The sequence below is a fragment of the Chelonia mydas genome, chromosome 1 (assembly GCF_015237465.2).
Source record: "Chelonia mydas isolate rCheMyd1 chromosome 1, rCheMyd1.pri.v2, whole genome shotgun sequence".
Lineage (NCBI taxonomy): Eukaryota > Metazoa > Chordata > Testudines > Cheloniidae > Chelonia > Chelonia mydas.
The window spans coordinates 278,923,746-278,948,580 of NC_057849.1; the positions used below are offsets into that span (position 1 = coordinate 278,923,746).

The 24,835-nt window shown below is 41.5% G+C and overlaps 1 protein-coding gene across 11 annotated transcripts in view; it reads left to right on the forward strand.

Moving 5' to 3' along the window:
* OSBPL8 (oxysterol binding protein like 8) overlaps window positions 1–24,835 on the forward strand; it is a 190,539-nt gene that overhangs the window by 53,268 nt on the left and 112,436 nt on the right. For 7 of the 11 annotated variants that reach the window (XM_037886202.2, XM_043547538.1, XM_037886186.2 and 4 more), the window contains one exon: window positions 8,646–8,754. In XM_037886202.2, coding sequence (XP_037742130.1) covers window positions 8,713–8,754 — 42 coding nt within the window. In that variant the 5' untranslated portion in view covers window positions 8,646–8,712. Of the gene's footprint in view, window positions 1–8,639; window positions 8,755–16,674; window positions 16,694–24,835 lie in introns of those variants that run through there. The other 4 variants (XM_037886213.2, XM_037886208.2, XM_043547544.1 and 1 more) reach the window with 2 other exon arrangements.

Here is a 24,835-nt window from a genome sequence, read left to right on the forward strand (position 1 = left end):
CTAAGAAATGCCTACTCCATATACTGTGCCTTGAAGATGGTACTCTGTTGGTTTTGTAGGCTAACAGGTATAGCAGGAGACCACAAAGCTCAACACTCCTAGTCAGATGTGTAATGGTATATTCTGCAATAATTAACTGATTTAGGACAATGTTAAGATTTTTTTTATATTACACTGTGCAAGCTTCCAAGTGTTTTGAAGATTTACACACTTGTTTTGTATGTATGCATACCATACATAGGGATCACTGCATCCACCACCAAAATGTAGCCACCCCCGGACTGAAACCTGAGGACTGTTAAAAATGCCCAGCACCACTACACAAAATAGGCCAGGAAGGACTTTGGGTAAAGCTTACCTGAACTGAAATTTGATAGGATGTTGTGGGTGATGCTCATTCTCCTGCAAAAGGGATTGATATTTTAGACCAGTAGTTCTCTGGGGCCCACTGGGGGGGCCACGAGCAGGTTTCAGGGGGTCCTCCAAGCATGGCTGGCATTAGACTTGCTGGGGCCCAGGGCAGAAAGCCGAAGTCCCACCGCCTGGGGCTGAAGCCGAAGCTTGAGCAACTTAGCTTCACAGGGCCGCCTGTGGCGTGGGGCCCCAGGCAATTGCCTTGCTTGCTACCCCATAACGCTGGCCCTGGCTTTTATATGCAGAAGAACAGTTATTGTGGCACAGACAGGCCATGGAATTTTTATAGAGTGGGGGGTGGGGGCTCAGAAGGAAAAAGGTTGAGAACTCCTGTTTTAGACCACAGGTGTTAAGATCTTATGACTTCAACATTTGAAAGTTTATATGTCCAGCAGTATGCTATTCAACACCATACTGAGGCACATGGTTCCTTTGGATTACCTGGGTGTGTTTTCTCAAGACTAGGTCCCATCAACAGGATTTTCCCCTGATAACTCCTATCAAACTACGGATTTGGTGGAGATCCTGTTTTGTTACAATAATGAGACGACTAGATTTCAGTTGGACTGTTTAGTTGTACAAACTTGCATTATTGCAATCAGAATTTTTAGGTTTGCATGATCATTTCTTTCTTTCTGATAAAATGTAACTGTACAACAAAGAGCTATATATCCATCAATGGAAAATTAGTGAATTCAGAATTTAAGCCAATTGAGCAATGTGGTTTGTATAAATGTCACTGGTATTAGACTTTATTTAATATTTATATTTCCATAGTGCTCAAGTGTACCATTGTGCTAGATGCTGTCCAGATTCATGTCAAGATATAATCTATCCCCCAAAGAGCCTGCAGTCTGAAGGAAAGTGACCTATTGGGGAGGGGAGAACAGAAAAGAGGGATACTACAACAAATCCACCCAACACAATTTTTATGCACAAGCTTCTAAAATTATAAACTGACTGCCAACTATTCCCAGCTGTCTCTCAACCTAGCTCTTCTTAACTAAGGAGTAGGGGGGCGTGAAAGGTGGTATAAGATCCTAAATCATTAAAAGTATATGCAGGGTCATAAAATCAGGTCTTGTCAGAATAAGTAAACTGCCTAGTAAAAATATAGTGTATTGCTTTTTGTGTCTAAGGTACATGTGTTAATGATGTGAAATTGCAATCTGTGCTTTTAGAAACCAAATAATTTCTACATAGCAAAATCTTGGGTGATGTCACTGTGCAGAATTATTTTGCTAGCCTTTATCTTGTTGAGACCTTATTTCATCAGCAACAGTTTGGTGTACCCATTTTTCATTGCTTGTATGTTTTGAAGACTAAAAACAATAAACAGACTCCTTAAAATGTAAAGGAGGCATTCTAGGGCTGAAATTTATATGCAGGGCTCTGTGTAATGTGATTATGCAGCTGTCCAGTTTTCTCTTTTTCTTGCAAAATTATGCTATAAAATCCTAAGCCTTCATTTAGCCCAAGTCTATAGCCCTTGCAATTGTGAAGATAACCCAACAGCGCAGAGTGTAAACCAAATAGCTTGGAACAGTAGTTCTGGGTGTCGTGAACAGAGCTACTTATCTCCATTGGATACTGGCTCCAAATCCTAACCAAGGATACTTTAAATGTTGACATTGCTTCTCTGATCTTGGCAGAAACGTCAGGCTAATACTTCACCATTGTTGGATGTAAGCTAGTTGCTGTCAGGATCTTGCTGGTGTGGCAAATGAAGAATTCTCTATCCTGTTTTGCGTAGAAGTGGAACAAATGATACATCGCTTCTCCCAACGGTTCCAAATTCCCAGGAAACAAAACCACCACCTACGTCTTTCTGGCTGTTCAAAGCCCCAGCTGCCAAAACCTCAGTCTTCCCATTTAGAGCCTCTGCAATGCTGTTACATATTTTAATACAGAAATGACAGTTGGGGTGAGGTGGGGTAGGATAGTGTGAAATGAAATTAAACTTAAATTTAATATTAACAAGAAAAACTGCGTATTGCACCATACTGGAAAGGAGCAGCAGTAGTGGGAGAGGACCTGTGGGAACAGTGTCACCTAATGCAGAGGTCACTAACACCCATGACACAGGTCTAAATTACATTAAGTCAATACATATATCTGCCAGTCCCACAGTTTCTTATTACATCATAGTAACTTGAGGGAAATTGGAGAGTCCAACTGTAACTGAGATATATTGGGCTCCTGACCAAATAGTCACAACTAACTGCAGCAGTTTTCAGTTTAATAGTTTTCAGAATAATGGATGAGCTGTTTTGGAGTCTGAGAATGCAAATTTTACTTATACAAGAAATAATTCAAATGTTCCTGATAGGTAAAAAAGTTTGTTATTTAGGTTAATAGTTAATATTTAATAGTCCCTTCCATAAGGACTTCACTGTCATTGTGATTAGCAAGTAGGCCATCCCCAAAAGGGTACTGAAAATGCTGGTTTACCTTGTGTGCCTTTTAGGTTGGTCAAAATACCTGCCAATTTCCTTTAAGAATAACTTACTAAATGTAATGCTTTTCAATAAAGTGTAAATTCATTCTAGCTTCATTGGAGAGCAGAGCCCTAAATACAGAAATTTGCATGTGTTGAACTATTCCTTCCCTTAACTGCCATCTTCAGTGTGACTATCAGTGCACCTTAATTGATGGTTTCTTTTAACATGAAGGAAGGGTGTATGCAGTATAAATACGAGTATTTGTTTCAATTGTACTGTCATGGTTACAGGACTGGTTGCACGTATCCCTTTTCTGGTCCTTCAGATGTAACATATCATGCCTTTACTTATCATGTGGTGGGATTTTGCAATTCTCTCACTCTAGAAAAACAACAAGGAGACCGGTGGCACCTTAAAGATAACAGATTTATTTGGGCATAAGCTTTTGTGGGTTAAAAATCCACTTCTTCAGACACATTGAATGAAAATTACAGATGCAGGTATAAATATACTGACCTGTTAGTCTTAAAGGTGCCACCGGACTCCTCACTGTTTTTGTGGATACAGACTAACATGGCTACTCCTCTGATATGTCTCACTCTAGACCAGGGTTTCTCAAACTGGGGGTCAGGACCCCTCAGGGGGTCACGAGATCATTATATGGTGGGTCGCGAGCTGTCAACCTACACCCCAAACCCCACTTGCCTCCAGCATTTATAGTGGTGTTAAATATATTAAACAGTGTGTTTAATTTATTAGGGGGTCGCACTCAGAGGCTTGCAATGTGAAAGGGGTCGCCAGTAAAAAAAGTTTGAGATCCACTTCTGTAGACTGATCCCTAGGCTACAACAGTTCTTATGCTGTATATTTGGGCACCTCTGGCTCTTCCCTTGAGGAGTCTCACCAGAGGATGTAACTTTTAAGACGACAATCTTCTTAAAACAGAGCTATTGGGGTAATAGTAAAGCTTTTAGAAAGGATATTAAGAGTCTGTGCGTGTCTCTTACCTAAAGGCTTATCCCCCGCTGGTTGTCCTTGGCAGGCCTAATTTCTTCAGACATCTCCAACAGGCTTCCGATGTTTCAGCCTGGTGCTCCAAAACACCTACATCATTCTCCTGAGAGAGGGTCCCTTTTTAAAACTGAGAACGCTCTCTTTTTTTGTTCTTTTCCATTCCTGGGCTTTGGCCATTCTGGTCAAAAACCAGTTGTGTAAGTTGGCTGGAGCCAGAGTAAAATCATCAAAACTAATAGATGTGGCTTTGTCCCTTAACAATTTCGAAGTGTTTGAGAAGTGGCTATCCTGAGCCATTATTTTCCTTCCTGCTTGCTTTTCCCAACAGCCTCTTATTAAATGTATATAGTCATACAATTAACACCTCAGGCCAAAATACAGTATACATAAATTACAAAGCAGCTCAAAATCAGTGACGTATCCACAGAGTATGAACAAATTTTATTTAAAATATACAAAGATATTCTTGAGACAGAAAATCTTGGAACTCTCTTCCTTGCACTGCCACAGACTTGCTGTGTGTGACATTGGCTAAGGCACTTAACCTGTGCCCCTCTGTAGAATGTATATTTATATATTTTACCTGGTGACTGAGGTTTAAATCATTTAACTTTTAAAATATGTTGAGCTGCTTGGGGGAAAAAAACAATTACATTATATCTTTAAATATGCAGCATTGTTGTACCATGATGGTCCCAGGATATTAGAGAGACAAGGTGGGTCAGGTAGTGTCTTTTACTGGACCAACTTCTGTGGGTGAGGGAGACAAGCTTTTTGGGGTTACACAAAGCTCTTCTTAAGGTCTGGGAAATGTATTTTTAAATAAGCATTTTGAAACCAAATCCTACAGAAGACCTCCTGTGGACCCAAAATAAGTGGTGGGTGCAAAATATGAAAGTTTCAAACTTTTATTTTTTATATAACAGTGGCCTACTATGTGAGACCACTGTTGGGCCAAGCAGCATTTTTGAAGGGTAAAGAAAATAGTTGATACGCTATATAATCAGGGAGTTCTGATGACATTTCAGTAAGTTTGAGTGAAATCAGAATCCCTTCATTGTTTTCATTACCTTATCCATCTCAGTAAATATAGACTGCCCTCCCTTTTCTCCAAGGAGCTCTCAGTGGAATTTTCCCACTGGTAATCAAAAGAATCTCTCTCTTGAAATATCTACTGCTGTCACAGGTAACTCCAAAGAGGACTGTAATAGGTTGCCAGCTCTCATTGTTGTCTCTGGTCTTGCTATACTTGATTATGTGACAAGCTGTTTATATTAATATATTGTTCTCATGGTTGTGGAGTAAAGCTTGAAAATGTGACCCAACTGCACCCTAAAGATTGAAAAGCCAGAGGCAAATGACTCAAAATACATTTTTTTTAAAATCTCATGACTCTTAAGCAAATCTCATGATTTGGCCGTGTAGGTTCTGACTTAGAATTTTTGAATGTTCTGTGGTTTGCCATACTGATATAACTGAAAGACTAGAAGAAGAAACTTTTACGGTATTTTCAGTTTGTTGACTGTGCGCCTTTGACAACACTTAATGTATAATCACTTGCATTGTTTGTTGGTCAATTTCTGGCCTTGCTTCCGACATCAAAATCCTGAGGGGCAGTGGAAGGAAGAGGATATACTATCCCAGGCCTAACTGCCTCTGCTCCCCAGACTTCCCAAAATCCTTGGGAAGTCTGGGCTTTTTCTGCTTTCTGGGACCCAAGGAGGAGTCTCCAAAGGTCTACAGAAGAGCTCTCCCCTACAACTTCCCCCAACACACACCCTACCTGTATCAGTTGCCTGGGACCCAAGGGGTAGCTACAGACAGACAGGGCAGTGGGCAGCTAAGAAGTGTGTTTCAGTCCCAGGGACTCCTTTGCGGATCTCAGGGAGCAGATAAAGTTGGTGGGAGTCGGAGAATTTACTGCTGCTACTGTTAGTGCCACTATAGAGGAAGAGGCATGGAAGATGGGTGCACAGAGAAGAGGATGAGAACATAATTATTGTGCGCTAAAGCCTGATCACACTCTTACTGAAAAACACATACAAAGATAATCTAGGAAGCACAAAAACCTGTCTAAAGTTTTGCTTTAAAATGAAAACTGTACATTCTGAGTCAGACATCCGCTGTTGTTGGATAATTAAATATTTTAACAAATTTATGAATATGAAAAGACTGCTTTGAACATGTATGTAATATGGAAAATTGATCATTTTTTGTATCACTTTAAACATTTTAGTGTTTTAGTGGATTAAATATCTTCAGATAGCTTAGTACTAATGAATAACACAATACCAGCCTAAAATGGTAGCTGGAGATGGGGATAAAAATGGTAAAGAACAAAATTGTTTCCATGTTTCTAAGGAGTTGTTGGGGGAAAATGGCAATTCATTTTTGAAAAATGAATTTTTGGTATTTTGTTAATCTGAATTCCCTGTACACTGTGTCTAAGAGAGAGCTTTGGCACATATGTAACTTCTGGAACTGAAGCTGCTGAAAGATACTTCATTTGTCAATGAATTGTTTTTCACCCCAAGTAACTTAAAATGAGTTTTTACTTTTATTTGTTAATTTTTTAAAAATAATTGTTTGCCTTCTGCATCACCTTGAGTTGACTCCTTGTGACCTTTCTGTGTGTGGTGGGAAATATGAACAGTGTGTCTTTTAAAGGAAAAGTTTTTAGCCAAGTACTATGTATAGATTTTCAATACTTCAAACAATAACATCAAAACATAAAGCTGCCACACTGTCTTGAGTAATCAACTATATGGCACGTCACTACACCACTTCTGTAAGATCATTCTCAATCCTGTGATCCTCTAATAAAGAACATTGGTCTTGCAGTTTCTAGCCACAATGGAAGATATGAGTGCAATGGCAACAGTAACCCCTTCCTTCATTACTTTTAAAATTTTCTTTGATTAAATATTGTGTTGGATTTATTAAAATAACTGTTAGTTTTATACACGATTCCTATAGGAATTTTAACTAATGCATACTGTAGTTATACAACTTTAAAACAAAAAAACTTTATGGAATGTTCTGATACTGCCGAACAATTGTTCATGGTGGAATTTCTGTCCTGGTGTATAGACGTACTGATACTGTCTCAAATTACATGATCTTTTACGCTGTCTCTCTCCCTTACACCTGGCCTCAATTTGTTGTGTACATTAAACAGTGAATGGGGGACCAGAGCAGTGTTCCCTCTAATTTTTTCCACCCATGTGTGGAATGAATTTTGTTATGTGCGCCAATATGGCGGTGATGTGTGACACATCACCTCCATATTGGTGCACATAACAAAATTCATGTTGTGGCTGTGGGGCTGAGGGGTTTGGAGTGTGGAAGGGGGCTCAGGGTTGGGATGTAGGGATGCAAGGGCTCCGGTTGGGGGTGTGGGCTCTAGGGTGGGGCCAGGGATGAGGGGCTCAGCGGTGGGGCAGAGGGTTGGGTGCAGGGGTGTGTGGGCTGCAGCTGGGGGTGCTGGCTCTGGGGTGAAGCCAGGGATGAAGGGTTTGGGGTGCAGGAGGGTGCCCTGGGGCTTTCTCTCTCCCTGCAGCAGCACCAGCACCTGGGCTGGAGGGGAGAGGTTCCTCCCCATGCTGTGGCAGCTCTGGCCTGGGGCTGCAGGATAGCCGCCTCTTCCCTGGCGGCAGTAGGTGCATGCCGGGGATGGGTTCGTTCTGGGGAAGGGTCGCCTGTGCCAGGGCGGGGCAGGGCTGCACCTGGGGTTGGACCGGGTCAGGCTGCAGCAGAGTTGGGGCCAGTGGAGGGGCACCCCGGCTGCGCCAGGTTGGGGGCCAGGCTAGGTTGGGGCCGGGGGAGGAGTGCCTCTTCCCTGGCAGGTCACTGGCTGCGGCAGGTTGCCGAGTGGGTTCCCTGAGCGACTGCGTGGCGCTAAATAGGCTGCTGTGTGGCTGCATGGTCACGCAGCTTACAGGGAACTTAGGTCCAGAGCAATTCATATCTGTTTTTGAGGGTTTTATAGTGTGGTGTGAACAAGCGTGGTATCGTAGCACCCTATCCTTGTTCCATACAAAACATTGCATCATGTATAGGGAATAAGGCAGTGGTCCTGAGGAAGGGGTGGAATGATCCTGTGTGTCTTTTGACTGGAAGCTAAAAAACATGGATCCAGTCCCCAGCTCGTCCAAAAATGGCACCATAAGTATCAAAGTCGCTTCGTCTCTGTGCCTCAGTTCTGTTTAGACTACTACTTAAACTGTGGTGAGAGATCTTAAAAATTCATAAAAATTTCTGACTAAATTGAGTGCTACAGAAAAGCTTGTAAAAGAAAACCATTCCTTGTTCAATGTAGGGTTTGGATGTTGTTCAGTATTTAAGGCCTGGAGCTACACATTGAACTAAGAGGATGTAAAAAGATACAGAAGAATCTGCTTTTTGCATACTGACTTTTGTTAATTCACTGGCCTTTGTCAGCTCTATGCCTTGAATGCGTGGGATCCTGTGGGGAAAATGACATGTTATATTTTAAGACTATCACAACGCATGTGCAAAATAGGCAACTTTAACGTGATCATTTCTTGAGTTTTGGACGCTTCACTTTGCAACCTTAATTTTCCTTTAATGTAGGCCCTTTGTACAGATAGTATGTGGAATCTTTGAGGACATATGATATAAATGGCATATGGTAGCAGTTAAGTCATTATTTTTGTTGAACACTGCTCTAGTGTATTATTGTTAAAGAACACTAGGGATATCTGGTTGCAGTGTTAATTAATTTTGGCCACTGATGATTGATTTGTTCTCTTCCAGGATATGCAGGTTTGCAGCATGGAGGATCTCTAACTGAAAGAAATACTGAGACAAGGCCTCTTTCAACATGGAGACTGTTTTATTTGAAGGGGAACCCGACAGAACTTCGGTGAGTAACGTCAAGATGATTGAACGTATTCAAACTAAATTAATGTTGAGGGTTTTTTAGGATCATTGATCTTGAGTTTCTGTCTTAAATTGCCGGTACTTTTTTGTCAGTGTGTGTTAAAAGTAAATTTTATATCATATCAGCAGGGGTGAAATGTACCAACACTTGTTAAGCAGGGCCTGCCTGGTAACATTGTAGTAGTATTTTTCACTACCATGGAAGAAATGTTTGATTCCTGGACTTGGTACTCACTGTTAGGGGAGGTAAGGTAGTAGAGGGCATTTCTGTCAGTCTTGCTGGTCAGCATATGGGCAGGGCAGACTAGCTTTCTTTTTCCAGTCTGTGATTGGTAACTGACGTGCTGCTTCATGAGATAAGGGGTAGGAGGAATGGTAGGGATTCCCAGGACTTTTTCAAGGACAGTGAGTACTTTCCATGGAGGATTGTAAGCTCTGGGGCAGGGACCATGTCAACTTCCATACTGCACCTAGGACTAATCTAAAGCAGCTGTTTTACCAGGACACAATCAATAATATGGAAAATGTGCTTCTATCTGGAGATGAGTATAAAGTGAGCTACTTTACAGCCTACAACAGTGTTGGATCTCTCCTTGCTCATTCAGAATTATGAGGAGTCTGGTGGCACCTTAAAGACTAACAGATTTATTTGGGCATAAGCTTTGTGGGTAAGAAACCCACTTCTTCAGATGCATGTGGATACAGACTAATACAGCTACTCCTCTGATACTTGACATCATTCAGAATTGAACTCCTCCATGGGAGAGGGTACTCTCCTTTCCATGCCCTTTGTTCACACCTTGTACGTCAGATGTCAACCACAATATAGGGCCTGTTTGAAGAAACTCCCTGTTCCTCCAAAATATGTCTTGTGGTCATGGTACCTTATTTGCAATGATGAGAATCCTGCACCTTTCCTCTGTTATCAACATTTAGCAAATATAGAGATAAGGTAAATTGGAAGGCAATGCAGCCAACTTCAAGTGTGTGGTAGTGGACCTCCTTGACATGCTTTAAAAATGAGATCTGTAGAGTAGGTTTTTCTAAGTTCATTAAGGCTACGGATACACTATCCTGCGGTTTGGACTGTGGTGGGTGTGAAGAGCACTGCGCACCAAAGTGCTGCACTGTAATTCCCCCAGGTGGACCCTGGTTTGCGTTAATGTAGTCCTGTTTGAATAGAACTGCATTAATGTGAACTAGGAACCTTTTAGCTCGTGCCCACTCGGATTACATGGGAGAATTAAAATGCAGCACTTTGGTGCATACTGCTATTCACACTCCCAATGTCTGAACTGCAGGGCAGAGAAGACAAGCCCTAAATCTAAAATGTTGTGAATTCTCCTCAGAACTGATGTTAATGTTAACATTTTATTTAGTGTTAAGTACTTTTTTCCACTGTTCAGCATTGCTTGTCAGATTAATACTTACAATAGCAATTAAGTTTGACAAATGTGTACCTTGATTATAGGCGGAGTGTGAAGTATCATTTTCATGTTTCTATTTTTTACCACAGCTATTGTGTTAGAAATGTTTTTCAAACTGTCAGCACAATTAAAAGTTTCTCTTTTGGGGCCAAACCTTATCTAAGTACAGTATCTAATTTCTTAGACTACTATACATTTTAGTTTAACATTGCCTGAAGCTTTTGATTTGCTTAAAGTATTTGAAAATCAATACAGAAATATTACTACTGCATTTAGGATCAGTACAATATTTCATTTCCTTCTTAGTTTTGAAAATCCTTTGTGCACAAATACCCAACATCTTACAGGTTTTGTATTTTTGAAAGCTCTCCTTCCAGAGGAGTATGAATAGGACTGCCAGCCTTCCTGGATTGGCTGGGAGTCTCGGAATCGGGCTCAATCTCCTGGAGGCTACTGAAGCCAATCTGGAATATTTTAGGCCGCTAAAAGTCTGGCGGCCCATTGGGGCTAAGGCAAGCTCCCTATGTGCCATGGCGCTCTGCATGGTTCCCAGAAATGACTGGCATGTCCAGTTAGGCACAGGGGCGTCCAGGGGATTTCTGTGCATTGCCCCTGCCCCGAGTGCCAACTCCGCAGCTCCCCGTGGCTGGGAACTGTGGCCAATGGGAGCTGCGGGGGCAGTGCCTGTAGGCAGGGGCAGCATGCGGAGCTGACAGGCCGCCCCTGAGCCTAGGAGCTGGACTTGCTGACTGCTTCGCAGAAGCCGCCCGAGGTAAGTGTAGCCCGACCAGAGCCCGCCCCGCACGCCCTCCTGCACACACCCCAATCTCCTGCCCCAGCCCTGATCCCCCTCCTGCACACAAACTCCCTCCCAGAGCCTACACCCCAAACTCCCTCCTGCACCCCAACCTGACCCAGCTCTGAGCCCCCTCCCAGAGCCGGCACCCCATCCCCCTGCCGCAGGCTCAGCCTGGAGCCCCCTCCTACACTCTGAACTCCTTGGCCCCAGCCCAGAGCCTGCACCCCATTCAGCACCCCAACACCCTGCCCCAGGATCAGCCTGGAGCCTCCTCCTACACTCCAAACTCCTTGGCCCTACCCCCCAGCCCAGAGCTTGCACCGCCTCAGTACCCCAATACCCTGCCTGAGCCTGGTGAAAGTGAGTGAGGGTGGGAGAGAGCGAGTGAAGGAGGGAGGGGGGATGGGACAGGTGTGGGACAATGGTTTTTGGGTTTGTGTAATTAGACAGTATGAATAATATGACAAGCAAGTGTGGATAGTCTAAACTTGAATTTATCCACTAGAGCCTCAAAAGAGAGGAAACTTGCTGAAGTATACAGTATCACTGTGTAATATTGAAGGGTTTGAGTAGTGGGAGCCAAAAGTAATAAGGGCTTTTAAAAAAAATTCCTTCATTTAATCTTGGTGTGCTGTGACCTGGTTGCTTTTGTTCTAGTACTGGGGGAAATAAATGATGACTTAAATTTTCTGTTGCCCGAGTCACATAGTACTGTATTTCCCTTCTTCAGACTGGAGAGAATTCTGCCTCTGTACAGAAACGCTGGACTGCCATGGTGCTCTAAATTGTAAGAAGGCTGAACTACTGAGCTTTTCATAGGCTTTTGTAGCTTCCTGTGACTTTCATATGTTCTGAAATCTGTGGGTTACTCACAGGATCCAAGCTCAGGCTGGCCTTCAATTGATACATGTATTGACTAGGATTCTGTTCATTCACATTGGGATGTATAATCTAGAGCAGATGTTCCCACATTGGGGTCAATGGGAGGCTTACTGGCTGGTTTACATTGTGCTGGCTATTCTTTTTTAAGCTGAGAAGAACAGGAGGCGGGGGGTACAATCATATAAGAACATAAACATGCAGTGTGATTCCTTTTCTTCAAAAGGTGAGCCATTATTGGAGTAAAGATGACAAAAAAAAAAAATATTGCCTAATATTACTTTCCCGTCTAAGCAATAGCTGTAGTTACCACAGTGGGAAGTGATCAGTGTGATCACAAATGTGAGTGGAAAAGTAGCTCATGACTCAGTTTCTTTTAATATTTCGTGTATACTGTGAGCGTTTGAACTCTCCAGCTCTACAGTTCATGCCCTCCCCTCTGCTGGTGAGGGAGGAGATCTTGGAGTAGGACTGGTGGCAGGATTGCACTCATGCTACAGCTCTGCTGTTGGTCCATAGCAGAAGACTTCTCATGTCATCCACCTAGACTCAATTGCTGGGTTGGTAGAGAGCAAACAATAGGCTGTACACTTCTGTGGCTTTTAGAGTATGGCTTTCTTGTCCAATTAAAGTCAATGTTTGTTCTGTGCATGCATTTGGAAAATGGGAAAGCTCAAAAGAGATAGTAATTTAGTTAGAAAAAAGCACCTTTACTAACTCTCCTAGCTGTTCTGGTGATGCAGTTCTCAAACTCTCAACTTTAATTCTTGCTTCAGAAGAGTTTGGTTTTAGCTTGTGTATTTGGGTGGTGGTATTGAAATGCATGATCAAGAGGGCACAATAATGTCAGTTTTTCATATGTGAATCTTGTTTCAATTTTGGAACCCTTGGAAACTTTTTTTTTTCCTTTTGTTTATCTCAAGCTTTGTTCATGGAACTGCAGAGAAATATCTTTAACTTCTCTTCCCGTAAAGTAACTTGGTGCCTCTGGAGTAGAGTTGGGGGTTCTGGGAACTGTTGTCCAAAAGCCTGAACTGTGATTTTGCATGACTCATGAGATGTGCTAACTCGTGTGTGGATTGGCTGAGCTTGGTTTTAGAAATGAATTTTAAAAGTAGGAAATGTTAGTATAAAGGTTTTTTTTTTTGTTTAAGCATGTCTCAAAAGACATGAGATACACTGAGACTCTGCTGTTGTGCAACCAACAAAGTTAGTATGTTTTAAACATCCTAATCTTCTGTTCTCAGTGATGTGTTTTATTTTGCACCTTCTTTTCCCTTTTTGTGGGTGATTTAAATGGATTCTAATCTGAGCATTCTCTAGCTATATTCTGAGTGTTTAGATGAAGATTAGGTGGTGGTGCCTTCAGAAGTTGGAATACTGCTCGGCCAAAACTTGCCTATGATCATTAAAATTCAATCAGCTGAAATCCTTCCCAATTCTGAACTTTTTTGTTAGTGGTATTAATAGTAGCACCTGGGGTCCCACATACAGATTGAGGCCCTGTTGTGCTAAGCGCTTCACATACACCTAATAAGACAATACCTGCCCTGAAAAGCATACAAACTAAATAGATCCAGGGTGGGGAAAAAGGAAGTATTATTCCCATTTTACATACAGAAGAACTGAGGTACAGATGACTTGTTCAGGGTCATTCTTCCTCTTTCTTTCTCTCCTTGTAGTTTTTTCTTGTAGAGCCATAGGTTCATTATTGCAACTCTGCAACAACTGCAGCATAATATAATGTTCTCCAGGTCACATGCAGATATTGTGTGCTATGTGTAAACTCACCTCTCAGAGTAGGGTTATTGTGTTATAATTTGAAATACACTGACAAAGATTTAGCAGTGGTCCATTGCAATGATGGTATAATTTATTCAGCAGGTGAGAGATTGTGGGAGGGAATTACACTGCGGTAGAATATTGTTGAATGATAGATAAAATAATAAAAGTGATCATCCAACAAAAATAACAGGGATTTTATTTACACTGGAACAAACAGAACTGGACTCCACGTACTTACAATAATGTTTAATATACGAAGTATATAATTAAAAACCTGATTCAAATACCCACGCACATGCACATGTGTGTTCAAATGCACGCGCATACTAACTTACTGCTAAGTCTACTTAACTAAATATAACCCTCTAAATAAAAAAAAACTCTCTCTCTGCACAGGCTATTATCTTATAGGTTGTTGTTATTTTTAGTTCAAGGTTCCCATTTCCCCAAATATCTCACAGGGTACTGTCTTACACCAAAGTCAGTCTCCGAGTCTCAAGCACCTCTTGTGGCTTCCTGAAGAGATGGTCTTGACTCCAGTGATGCTTGCTTGCTAGGGTGCATGTTAGTCCAGACCCACTGGATCTGAAGGACCTTTGGTTCTCCTGTTCAGGATATCTGGAACAACATGAATCAATGATAGGAATGACTAGATCCAATGATCAGGAACATAAAGGAATGGATGCTCAAGAACACGTGATTAAACATGGACTGACTTGACCAGCCAGCTTTAAACTGACTGGATCCTCTCCTGCACATCTGTCTGTCCTGCCCAATCTCAGCAGCTCCGGGACTGAGAGAAACTGATAGTAAGTGGTTTCTCTATGACACTCTGGCTGTCCTCTCCCCTCACCCTGTTTCTCTCGGGTTACTCACAGTTTCTCTCAGACTCTCCCTCAGGTTCTCCCCATCTGCCTCTGTCCCTCAAATGTTCCCCCCTCTTCTCCTCAATCACTTCCCCTCCCCCTGAGGGGAGGTGCCACCTCCTCCCCCTTTTGCAGAGGGAACACCACCTCTTCTCCATAGAACAATGACAGTGCATTCACCCTATATCATATGTCCCCATACAAGGTTGAGTCCCTTAATCTTAATTACATATACTTTAATTGTAAGAAACATAACTTCCAATATTTCTAAGATGACATCAGAAGTGATCCTCCATCCCTAGCTGCCATTCTGTTGGGCCTTTATGCTGCCAATGTCAAACTGTATAATGCATCTTGGAGTGCACAGACTTGGTATTTAATACAATTTATTAATTCAAAAACCAAGTATCAAAATATCCTGGTTTACACTAGCCTCTTTTTCCTAAACTTCCCACTGTTTCAGCTTCCCTGGCGGTAGCAGTAGTGGGAGTGTCAATATAGGTAAGAGACTGGTAGCCAGTTGTGTCTTTATCACCATCTTGTGTAGACCTGCTATGACCATAATTGGCCCACATAGTGGTAAAAGTGCTTTCAGTCACAGGCCATCATAATACTGGTGGAGCTGAAGTGGGGCTAAGAATAGCAGGAATTATTTTGGAGGAAAAGGCTACTGTTGACATGGTATGTTTTGAAGGTGCAATCAATAGGGGGAATCTAAAACACATGCACTGTGTACTGGGTGCTGAGAAATTAATGGACTAAATTCAAATGTATAATGCTAGTTTAAACTCTGATCTAGGCCTGAGTTCTACTTGATAAATCATTCCCACTTTTGTTCCTGTTTTATTTTTGTTTTTTCGCTCCTACGGCTGAGTTGGTTATCCTACTCTGTCCGTGTTCCATTTGGTTTTGAGTAAGAACAAGGTCATATTTGTTTAGGGACAGATTCAGTCTTAAGGACCTCCCTTCCTCTGTATATTCTAGAGTCCTTGTAACTATCTGCAAGGCTTTTCTGCTTAAGACAATTTAATCTTTGACCATTATGATATTTTATTCATATTTGCCTTTTTGAGGTATACGTTTTTCCTTTTGACAGGGTGGCTGTATCTCTGAACAACTTTATTTCTGCATTGTTCAAACATAAATATGATTCTGGCCCCAAAATGTAGTTTAAGTGATAATGAAAAGGGAACTTGCTGATGGTGTGGGAATGGGAAGAAAGTGTAATTTCCATGGTAGCAGATGTTTTGCTGCTTGTCTTTATTCTAAAAAAAAAATTATCTATTTTTAGGAACAGCAATGGGAGCAGATAATTCCAAATCAGAGAAAGTGACGAAAGGCTAACTGAAAAGTAAGATCTGAGGAGGAATTGGGAGTAGAGCGAGACTTCTTGGCATATAGGGAGAGGAGGTTTGGGCATGGGGTGGTACAAGAAAAGACATATTATTGCAAGTATGAAGGAGATAAAGTGAAAGTGGTTGGCGTAGAGGCCTTAGAGATGGAAGATAAGAGGTGATAGCCAGGCAGGTGGGGGCAGATCTTAAAGTCTTCAAGTTGAACAGAGTTTAAAGGTTGATGTGGAAAGAAATCAGTGATCAGATTTAAGGGAAAGGTGACACAGTTGAAAGTGGTGTGAGACAGATGATTTTAGATTTGATATTTTTGGAGAAATGAAACGGGTGGTGAGGAGGAGCCTACACAAGTCCAGTCTTGTGTACACCCTTAAAAGTAGTGGATACCTTGAATTGTGTTAAGATTGAATGTAAGAGGTTAGGGACAGTAATGTGCAGAGTATCTAACTGCAGATGAGTTATTTGTTTAAAAACTTCTAAGAGGGTAAAGGGGAAGCAAGACATATTTTTGATGTTCATGGCACTTTTCTTTTAAATATTGACAGGAACCTGTTATTCATCGTCTAGCACACAAATGTATAACTTGCACGCTAGGTAAAAGGTTTTTAAAATAAAACAAGAATGTTTTAGTTCTGACTAGAAAACTGTTCATCTGTTAATTATTTGTATTTTTGTTGCTCTAAAGCAGAAAGCTATCTTAATATTGCCTCTGTAGAACTGTGAACCAGTAATATAGCTTTGGTTCTTCTTTGTTGTCTAATAACTTCTTGGGTTGCATTTTCATATGTAGCTCTTATGGAAGCAATGAACTGTGGTAAAGTATCTCTAATATTACTACTTTCCCCTCCCCACTGTGCCCTCTACTTGAAATTGTTAGTATATTGGTCAAATGAAACAGTTCTACAAACTTTGTGATTATATTTGTCAAACTTAAAGAACTTCAGAAAACCTTGTAACTGTTCTTCTTGGGCTATTGATGGGCTATACAGAGAATCTGAAATTCTGGACACACTCTCAAGGGAGTGTACGACCTAAATTATATCAAAATGTAATCTTATTGCTGACTGGAAGAGCTGTTTAGGACAGGAACATTTGTTTTATGTACATAAAGCCATTCTATGAAAAGAACAAAACTTTATCTGAAGCAAAACTGTTTGCTGCATTTGCAACTGTTGTGTATGAAATGTAAGCTTTTTTTACCAATCTTTGATTTGTACAATAGGTGAAACTTACTGTTACACTGTTATTTTAATGTTCAACTGTGGGTTCTTCGTTATTTGTATTCAAGTTGTATAATCAGCTCTTTGGACAGTTATTGGTCTATCATGAAAAAGCAGTAGCTTTTCCATAAAGGTTACAGTTATGTTACTGTTTTAAAGCCATATTTTGCTCTCTTGCTAAAATCTATTAAGTCAACTAAGTCTGAAAATCGGTAAAAACAAGTCTTGAGCTTCTTTACAAAATATACCAAAATTTAGGTCTTCTGAACAAGGGGGTTTCTGACAGAGGTCACCACACAAAAAAGATATTTTCAAAGTTGCAAAAGCTTTCTAACACTTTTTTCCCCTTAATAAAAATAGAAGGTCGGTGGGGGGGGGGAGGGACATGAACTTAGATTACCAAACTCTCCTAAGCAAGATTTTTAATCTACGATACCAAAATTTAGTTGCATGAAACATGAAGCATTAAGTCTTGCAGCTCCAAAAAGAGGAAAATGCTAAAGATAACCAGGTTCCTGTGAATTCATAAGGGTACAACAGAAATCCTAAATTTTCATTTATAAAATCTGAGGTGAGCATCCTGCCTTCTCCCCTGCAGAGAGAGCTCAAAATATAACAGGATTCTAGGGAGGGTTGTTACTGGGAAAAAGGGCTCATAAGTGAGGCTGCTTGACAGGCTGTGTTAGTGGCTGAGACACAGAAGGAAGTGATCTCAGAAGTGGTGGCAATCAGGAGGAGATTGCAATTATGGGGAAGACGAGCTGTGGGCCAGGAGGGCAGGTGCTGCTGCCATCCCCCAAACAGCTGCAGCTCAGATGATTGTTGCTTTCTGGATTTGCAGACTGGATCGGAGGTGAGCAGGAGTACTTTGGAGGAAAGTGGGTTTTTCCTAGAATGTATAGAGGGACTGCCATGGGTAGACAAGTTGTAGGAAGTTAGAGAGCTCCTAGCTCTTTTGCTGCCTAATCCTATGTCACTACTTTAAACTAAGGAAGTTCACCAGGCAGACTTTAAGGTGGAGTTACGATTGTGGCCACACAAAGCTACCCATAGTCATTGTGCTCTTCCTGAAAGTGGGAGCTTAAGTGCCTTAATTCTGATACTAGGAAACCAGGAAATTTACAGATAAGGGTACTCTGTCCTCCAATATCTCTTACAAAAATGTTAGGTACAACTTTAAAAAGAAGTTTTCAGTGTGTACTTGTTCTGTTACTATTAGAAATTCATGGCCCACTTTGCTGATACAAATAAAAGGGTTTACCCCCAGACTCCATGGAAAAGAGCCCCTTGCAGGAGGTGCAGAGCCTGTTCTTCTTGCTTTCCACAGGAGACCCTGGCAACAGGGATGGGATAGAGTGGCTAGAGGATCAGCACTGAGATAAATTCCATTGTCACTCTTCAAGTCTTATCAGTGCAGCATTTTTTTGTAACCATTAAAGGTCAAATAATAGAAATGGTTTATAAACATTGATCTACATATGCTATTTAAATCAGTCTGAGAAATTAGTGTATACAGTTTGGGATGATCACTTAGGTTCAGGTTCAGCTGTGGTGGTAAGGTTTTGATATATATGCATAGAAGAGTACAATTACAACACCATGAAATTTCAGATTTAAATATCTGAAATCATCATGACATTTACGACTTTTAAAATCCCATGACTGTGAAATTGACCAAAATAGACTAAATTTGGAAATAAACAGTAGTTTGCAAAAATAGCCTTAATTATTGACCTCTGACAATGAGAAGATCCTTTTTAAAATAAATCCTTTAACAATCTGGTTGTGTAAAATTTTCAAAAGCAGCTAAATCCTACTGGAAGTCCAATGGGACTTAATCACCTGAGTGACTCAGGTGCTTTTGAAAATTTTACCCTTGGTCTTTATCTTTCTGTTATATACAGGCAACATAATATCCATAGTCCACGAAGAAAAAACAATTAAGTTTACATAGGTATGTGTGCTTAATCATGAGCAGTTTAGGTGAACAAACAGCAACTTAACGCTGAGCTTAAAAGAAGGGTCTTATTTATAATAAGTGTATATATTAAACTTATTGTTTTTTTCTAAAGACTATTGTTCACTTATCTTAAAAAATTAAGTGTTTATTGGAAAATATTGAATAGTCCCACTAGATTCTGGAAAGGAGAATGCATGTTTCACACAGTTTTATGGCATGTTTATGAAGTATCTGAGTATTGGAGAATTTTTCTGGCTAAAAGTGAGCCCATGACTGTTTCTGGATATGAAACTTTCTGTGGTTTGATCTGTGGCAACACAGGACTCAGTCCTTCCTCCTTGCTCTGACAGATGACTGCCAATTGCTAGGGGGTCCTTCTTTTGCGTTTCCAGTTTTGGATTTCTGCCTCAGTCAGAGCAACATACAGGACAGAGGCTGTCTGATGCACCTGTGCACGTTAATGCTCCATGACCTATCTGGCAACAGGGCATTCGTGAACTTGTATCTCCAGCTACTCCTATGAAAGAGTTGCCTGTTTCCATCCTTATATGGTGTAGCCATTCTGTTTTTCCCATGGGATGTAGGGCAAACTTTTTTGGCTACTTTGTCCAGAAACCTAGTTGATATTTCCTGCAAAAGAATTTCATCAAAGACATAATCTCTGGATCCCTGAGGGCTCAGGCTTTCCCCTCTTTCCTGGTGTGTCTGTTCCAGAATGTGGTGACCTTTTACAGCTTTTCAGGTTGGAGAATTAGATTCTATATATACAAATCCTCCTCTTCTGATTTTATGTGCAGGGGTGGGACTGAAAATACATATGGGCAATCAAGTTTTCTGAAGTGGTTTTTAAGATATTAAAAACCATCATTGTATACCTTATTCATATGCAAACTTGCACAGGTTTGACTAATTAAACATACCTAAATTGGTTAAAAAATGTAAACCTTTTCAAGTTTGCATAGAAATAAGGTATAGAATGATAATTTAAATGGTTTTTTTAAGATATTTAGAACTAAGGATTATTAAAGCCATTTTCCAACAGTTCTAGTAGACTCTCTGTTGGTTTAGTTTGTTTTTCTCTTACAGAAAACTTCAACTTTTCATTAACCCCCCCGTCCCCTAAATAAATCAGTTTTTAGTTCAAATCTCTAAACATACATAGAAAGAAGAGACTGTGGATCATGTTTAGTTGAAACCCCAGTTTTCCGGTTGAATAAGTTTTTGACTGAAAATTTTCAAGCAGCCTTAATATCAATACACAAACTTGAACTAGTTTAAATAACTTGTTTTAACTGATACATATTTGTATGAGGACAAGTCTTTAGTAGGTGAATTCGTATGCAGACATAAAATATTTTTAAAACGAATGTTTGGTACTTGGACATTTGTGTTACCGGCTAGTATTTGAATTCAGGATCACTTACCCCTGCAACAGTTGAACATTACAGGTATCCTAAAGTAGTCTTTAGACTGCCACTTTTCTGTATTGTTTTAGCAGATACTCAATCTTCTTTTGCAGGAAAAATCCCTGACAGTAGGTCCTGACAGCTTAAAATCTTTCCTTTCAATTTTTAAAATGTCATTCTTAAGGTAACGTGTATTCTGTCAATGATTTGTGATAGTTTAGTATATAATTTAAAATTTAGTTTATAGTACATATTAAATTGTTCAGTTCTTTTTCCATTCTTTTTCCATCAAGAGCTTAGGGTTTATGTTTCTGTTATTTATCCTGATCACAAATGCATCAAACCAGAAAGTAATTTCACACAACAAAACAGGTAGTAGGTCTAATTTTAGGCTTACCCTTCTTTAAAATGAGTTTAAACCTGAAGGAACGACTGTCTAAAGACTTTCTTGTGTGTAATCAGGGTTATGGTTGCTGTCTCTAGTGACAGTTTTTTCTGCTTTTTGCTCCTTTTAAACTTGCAAAGCCAAAACAGCAGTAGGAGAAGAAGATGGATTCTGTTTCATCTTGTGTATTAACAGAAGTGTTCAACATGAGCAAATTCAGTGAAGGTGGTGGGACTTGCACAGGTGTTAGAGGGGCCTAATTTGACCACTAAAAGCTTTTTTTACTGGTGACCATGTGAGAGAGAACCAAGCTTGACTCTGAGTGTAGGTTGTTTGCAGAGATGGCAGTTTAAAAAATAATAATAATAAATAAAATGAACATGTTTAATATAGAAATCATGGAGAGAAAATAACAGAATCCCTGGTGCTGTTTTGTTCACTTCTCCGAGTAAATGCTGTCAATTTAGGTAAAAGTCTGTCCTGACATTTTATCCCTTTAGGAGACTTATTACTGCAAATAACATATTTCAGTATGGACTCCAGATGATACAGATGACACATGAAGGATTCTATGAAGTAAACAGAGGTCTCTTGTATCCAGAATAGATCCTGAAAGGAGGTTACCTTCAGTTAAGACTCTAGATTACAAATATATACTTTTGTGTTGTTCAGTGTAGATGCACTGTATCTATAGTTCAGGCTGGTGCTTGGGCAGCGTGGAATCCAATCTATCAGTATAAACACTGTGTTTATTGGTGAAGATCAGGAACAGAGTTAGACTTGTGTTTCATCCTATAGCATAGGAGCTCTTTGAATCAATCCAAGGGTTAACCACACAGTGCTAAAATATTTCTATAAAAGGCCTTAGTCATCTCAGGTGACCAGCTCTCCTGCTCCATGCTGTATAATTCTAATGTTGTTACTTGGTCAAGACAGTACTTGAGAGGTAGTTAGTGGTGTAAAGACTGCTGCTGTGCTTTTTCACTGTGTATTTCACCACCATGAGAGTACAGACCATCCGCAGGGGTTCTCGCAACAAATTTTTTGGTGGCCTCTCTGTGCGGCCACCAGCTCTTGCTTGTGGCCGCACTGACACTTTCTCCTAAAATACTTTATTAACTTTAGGAAAAACAAATAAATAGCACATATACACATCCGCATCATTGTAATTTATTCATGTAGGTTTTTTTTCCCCAGACTCAATAAAAATATTACTGTGAGAAGTGATACTTGCATGTTAATATCACTTTTCTCAGCAAGTCCCAGGACAAATTACGCCCTGGATGGGGGACGGGAGGGGACTGGAAGTGGAGGCAGTGGAGGCCCGGGGCTATGGAGGGGTAGATTCTGGGACAGGAAGGCAGTGGGGTCCAGGAGTGATGGGGTGTGGGGGCATGGATGTGGAGCCCAGAGAAAGGAGGGTGGGTGGTGAGCCCCGCAGTTGCGCAACTGGAGCCAGGGGTTGACGCCCACCTCTGTGCAGCCAGGTGTTGGTGCCCACAGCCAGAGCCCGGAGCTGGGGGCAGGAGCTGCACAGCTGAGGAGGGGGCCAGTGCCTGCGCCCGGAACAGGAGCTGCATGGCCGGGACAGGGAGTTGAAGCCCAGGGACAGTGCCAACTGCCAGGAGGCTGAAGCTAGCACCTGCTGCCAAGTGCCCGGGGATCAGCACACGCCCAGGGCCAGGGATCGGCACACACCCGAGGCCAGTGCTTGCTGCCATGTGCCCAGGTATCAGTGCCCACTGCCACGTGGCTGGGACTATGAGTCAGCGGCCAGGGTCAGCGGCCAGGTCTGGGGGTTGGAGCACGTGACTGGGGGTCGGTGCCCGGGGCCAGCTGCCACTGGGTCAGGGATCGGTGCCTGGGGCCAGCACTGTGTGGCCAGAGACAGGGATTGGAGCCTGCTGCTGCGTGGCCAGGGGTTGGAGCCTGAACTGAAGCCCCATGGCCAAAGGCCAGGGCTGCGTGGCCAGAGCTGGGAGTTAGCGCCTGAAGCCTCATGGCTGGAGCCCTGGTCCGCGCAGCCAGGCTTCCTAAGTCCCGCCTCTGGAGCCTGCCTCCCAACCACCCCAGGGTTGAAGCCTGAGCCTCATTGCCCCCCCCCGGGGTAGAGAACTCCCTGTACTCTTGCAGTGTTGTACCCCACCTGTCTCCAGGGGCCATGCAGGGCTGTGCATCCAGGAGGAACAGAGAAGGAAGGGGAGGGGCAGACGCTTTGCGCTCCCCCCACCCCCCCCCCCCCCAAAAAAAAAAATCACCGCTCAGGAAGCTGTTGTGGCTGCATGGAAACCCCCTGGTTGCCATATTTGAGAAACGCTGATTGATTAAGAAGCTTAAGTTGCAGAATCCTCTCATTGCTGTATGTTTGTTCATTAGTACTTTGTTTCCCATCGCTCCCAACTCCCCCTTTTGCTTTAAAGCTCTTAGTGTGAACTGGCAGATGCAGCAGAGTGGTGCTGATCAGGAAAGGCTTGGTGTTCTGACTCATTATCAGACTGAATTAATTCTTACACCGTTGCTCTATTACTGCATGCCTCTCTGATGTTCTGTTGCTCTTGGCACTTTCTCAAATCTAAAAACAGTAAGGTAATATAATCCCATTTGCGATAACAACATGTATTATGTTCTCATTTTAGGTATGCTATCGTACTGTATTAAGCAGTTAAAGAGAAACCGACTTGATATATGTCCAGTTTTTTAAAAATGAGTTTGATACTACTTCAGTCCCCAAATTTCCTTTAACTTCTGGGGGTTTCGCACTCACATTCCCCTATTTAAAAACATGTTCTTTCTCTCACCTGATACTCTATGAAGGATCCAGGCAAACAGGGTGAAACTAACTGCCTGACTAAACAGGAAAAACTGAAATGGGCTATACAGAATGTGCTTCCAAATGGGCCCAGTAAACAAACTGAAGAATTTGAAGTTGTTTCTTTTTTTACTGATCTTGTTACAATAGTAATGACATTTTTTGAACTGAGTATTAACCTCTCCAATTGGCACAGGAACCCCCATCGCTAACTAGGGACGTGGCCATGTTCTCCAGGAGGCAAGAGACTCCTTCTGATACACCGTCACAGACTTGGGAGCTTCTGGGGGTGACATGGGCTCATTTTTGCTGACATGGAGGCAAACCTGATACCCTTTTTAAAATATGGCTAGAGTTTGCCATTGGCGGTGAACATTGGGTAGGGTTCTGGTTGGGCTTTCCAAAGCATTGGATTTTATCCTTTTTTTTAATTTGAAAAAAGTTAGTCAGATGTGCAACAGTGCTGTTTAAATCATGCACACAAACCTAGACTAGGAAAGAGCTAAAATTGAAAAGATAAACTATAGTTTAGCAAAGGAGCAATTGGGGATATCTTTTCCCCAATAGCGGGCATGTCACTATGCTTGTTTTATCCTTTGATCCCACCATTTATGTCTCTTTTAAAATGGTAAGCACTTGGGGACAGGGATGGATCATATCTTATATCTATACAGCACCCAGCCTAAGGGGTCCTGATCCTGACTGAGGCTTTGGATACGAATGGAATATAAATGATTAATAATACAAGTCAAATTACCCCCCATCCCCAAAAAAGTGAGGTGGGGTGGGCTGTTACTTTCTAACTACTCCATCCTCCTGCAGTGATTACAACGATATATAATTCAGTGGAGACTTAGGTGGGGGAAATTTGTGTTACAGCTTACAGTTCTTTGGAGATGCACGGACACAATGCTTCTTGTTTAACTCTTGTTTCCATTGTTTGTCTTGTTTCCTACACAGGAAAAATATGCTGTGTGATGGGCACCTGTGCTTACTGAACTAAAACACTGAGGCTTCTAAAATAATAATTTTGCATCAATGGTTATGCTTGGATGCATCATATTAGTGTGTGCTGCACATTTAATGAGCTTTTAGGAATGTTTGTGTTTGCATGTACAATTTGAGAAAAACGATCTGTTGTTTTAGGTGGATTGTCCTAGAATACGAACTCTTTCG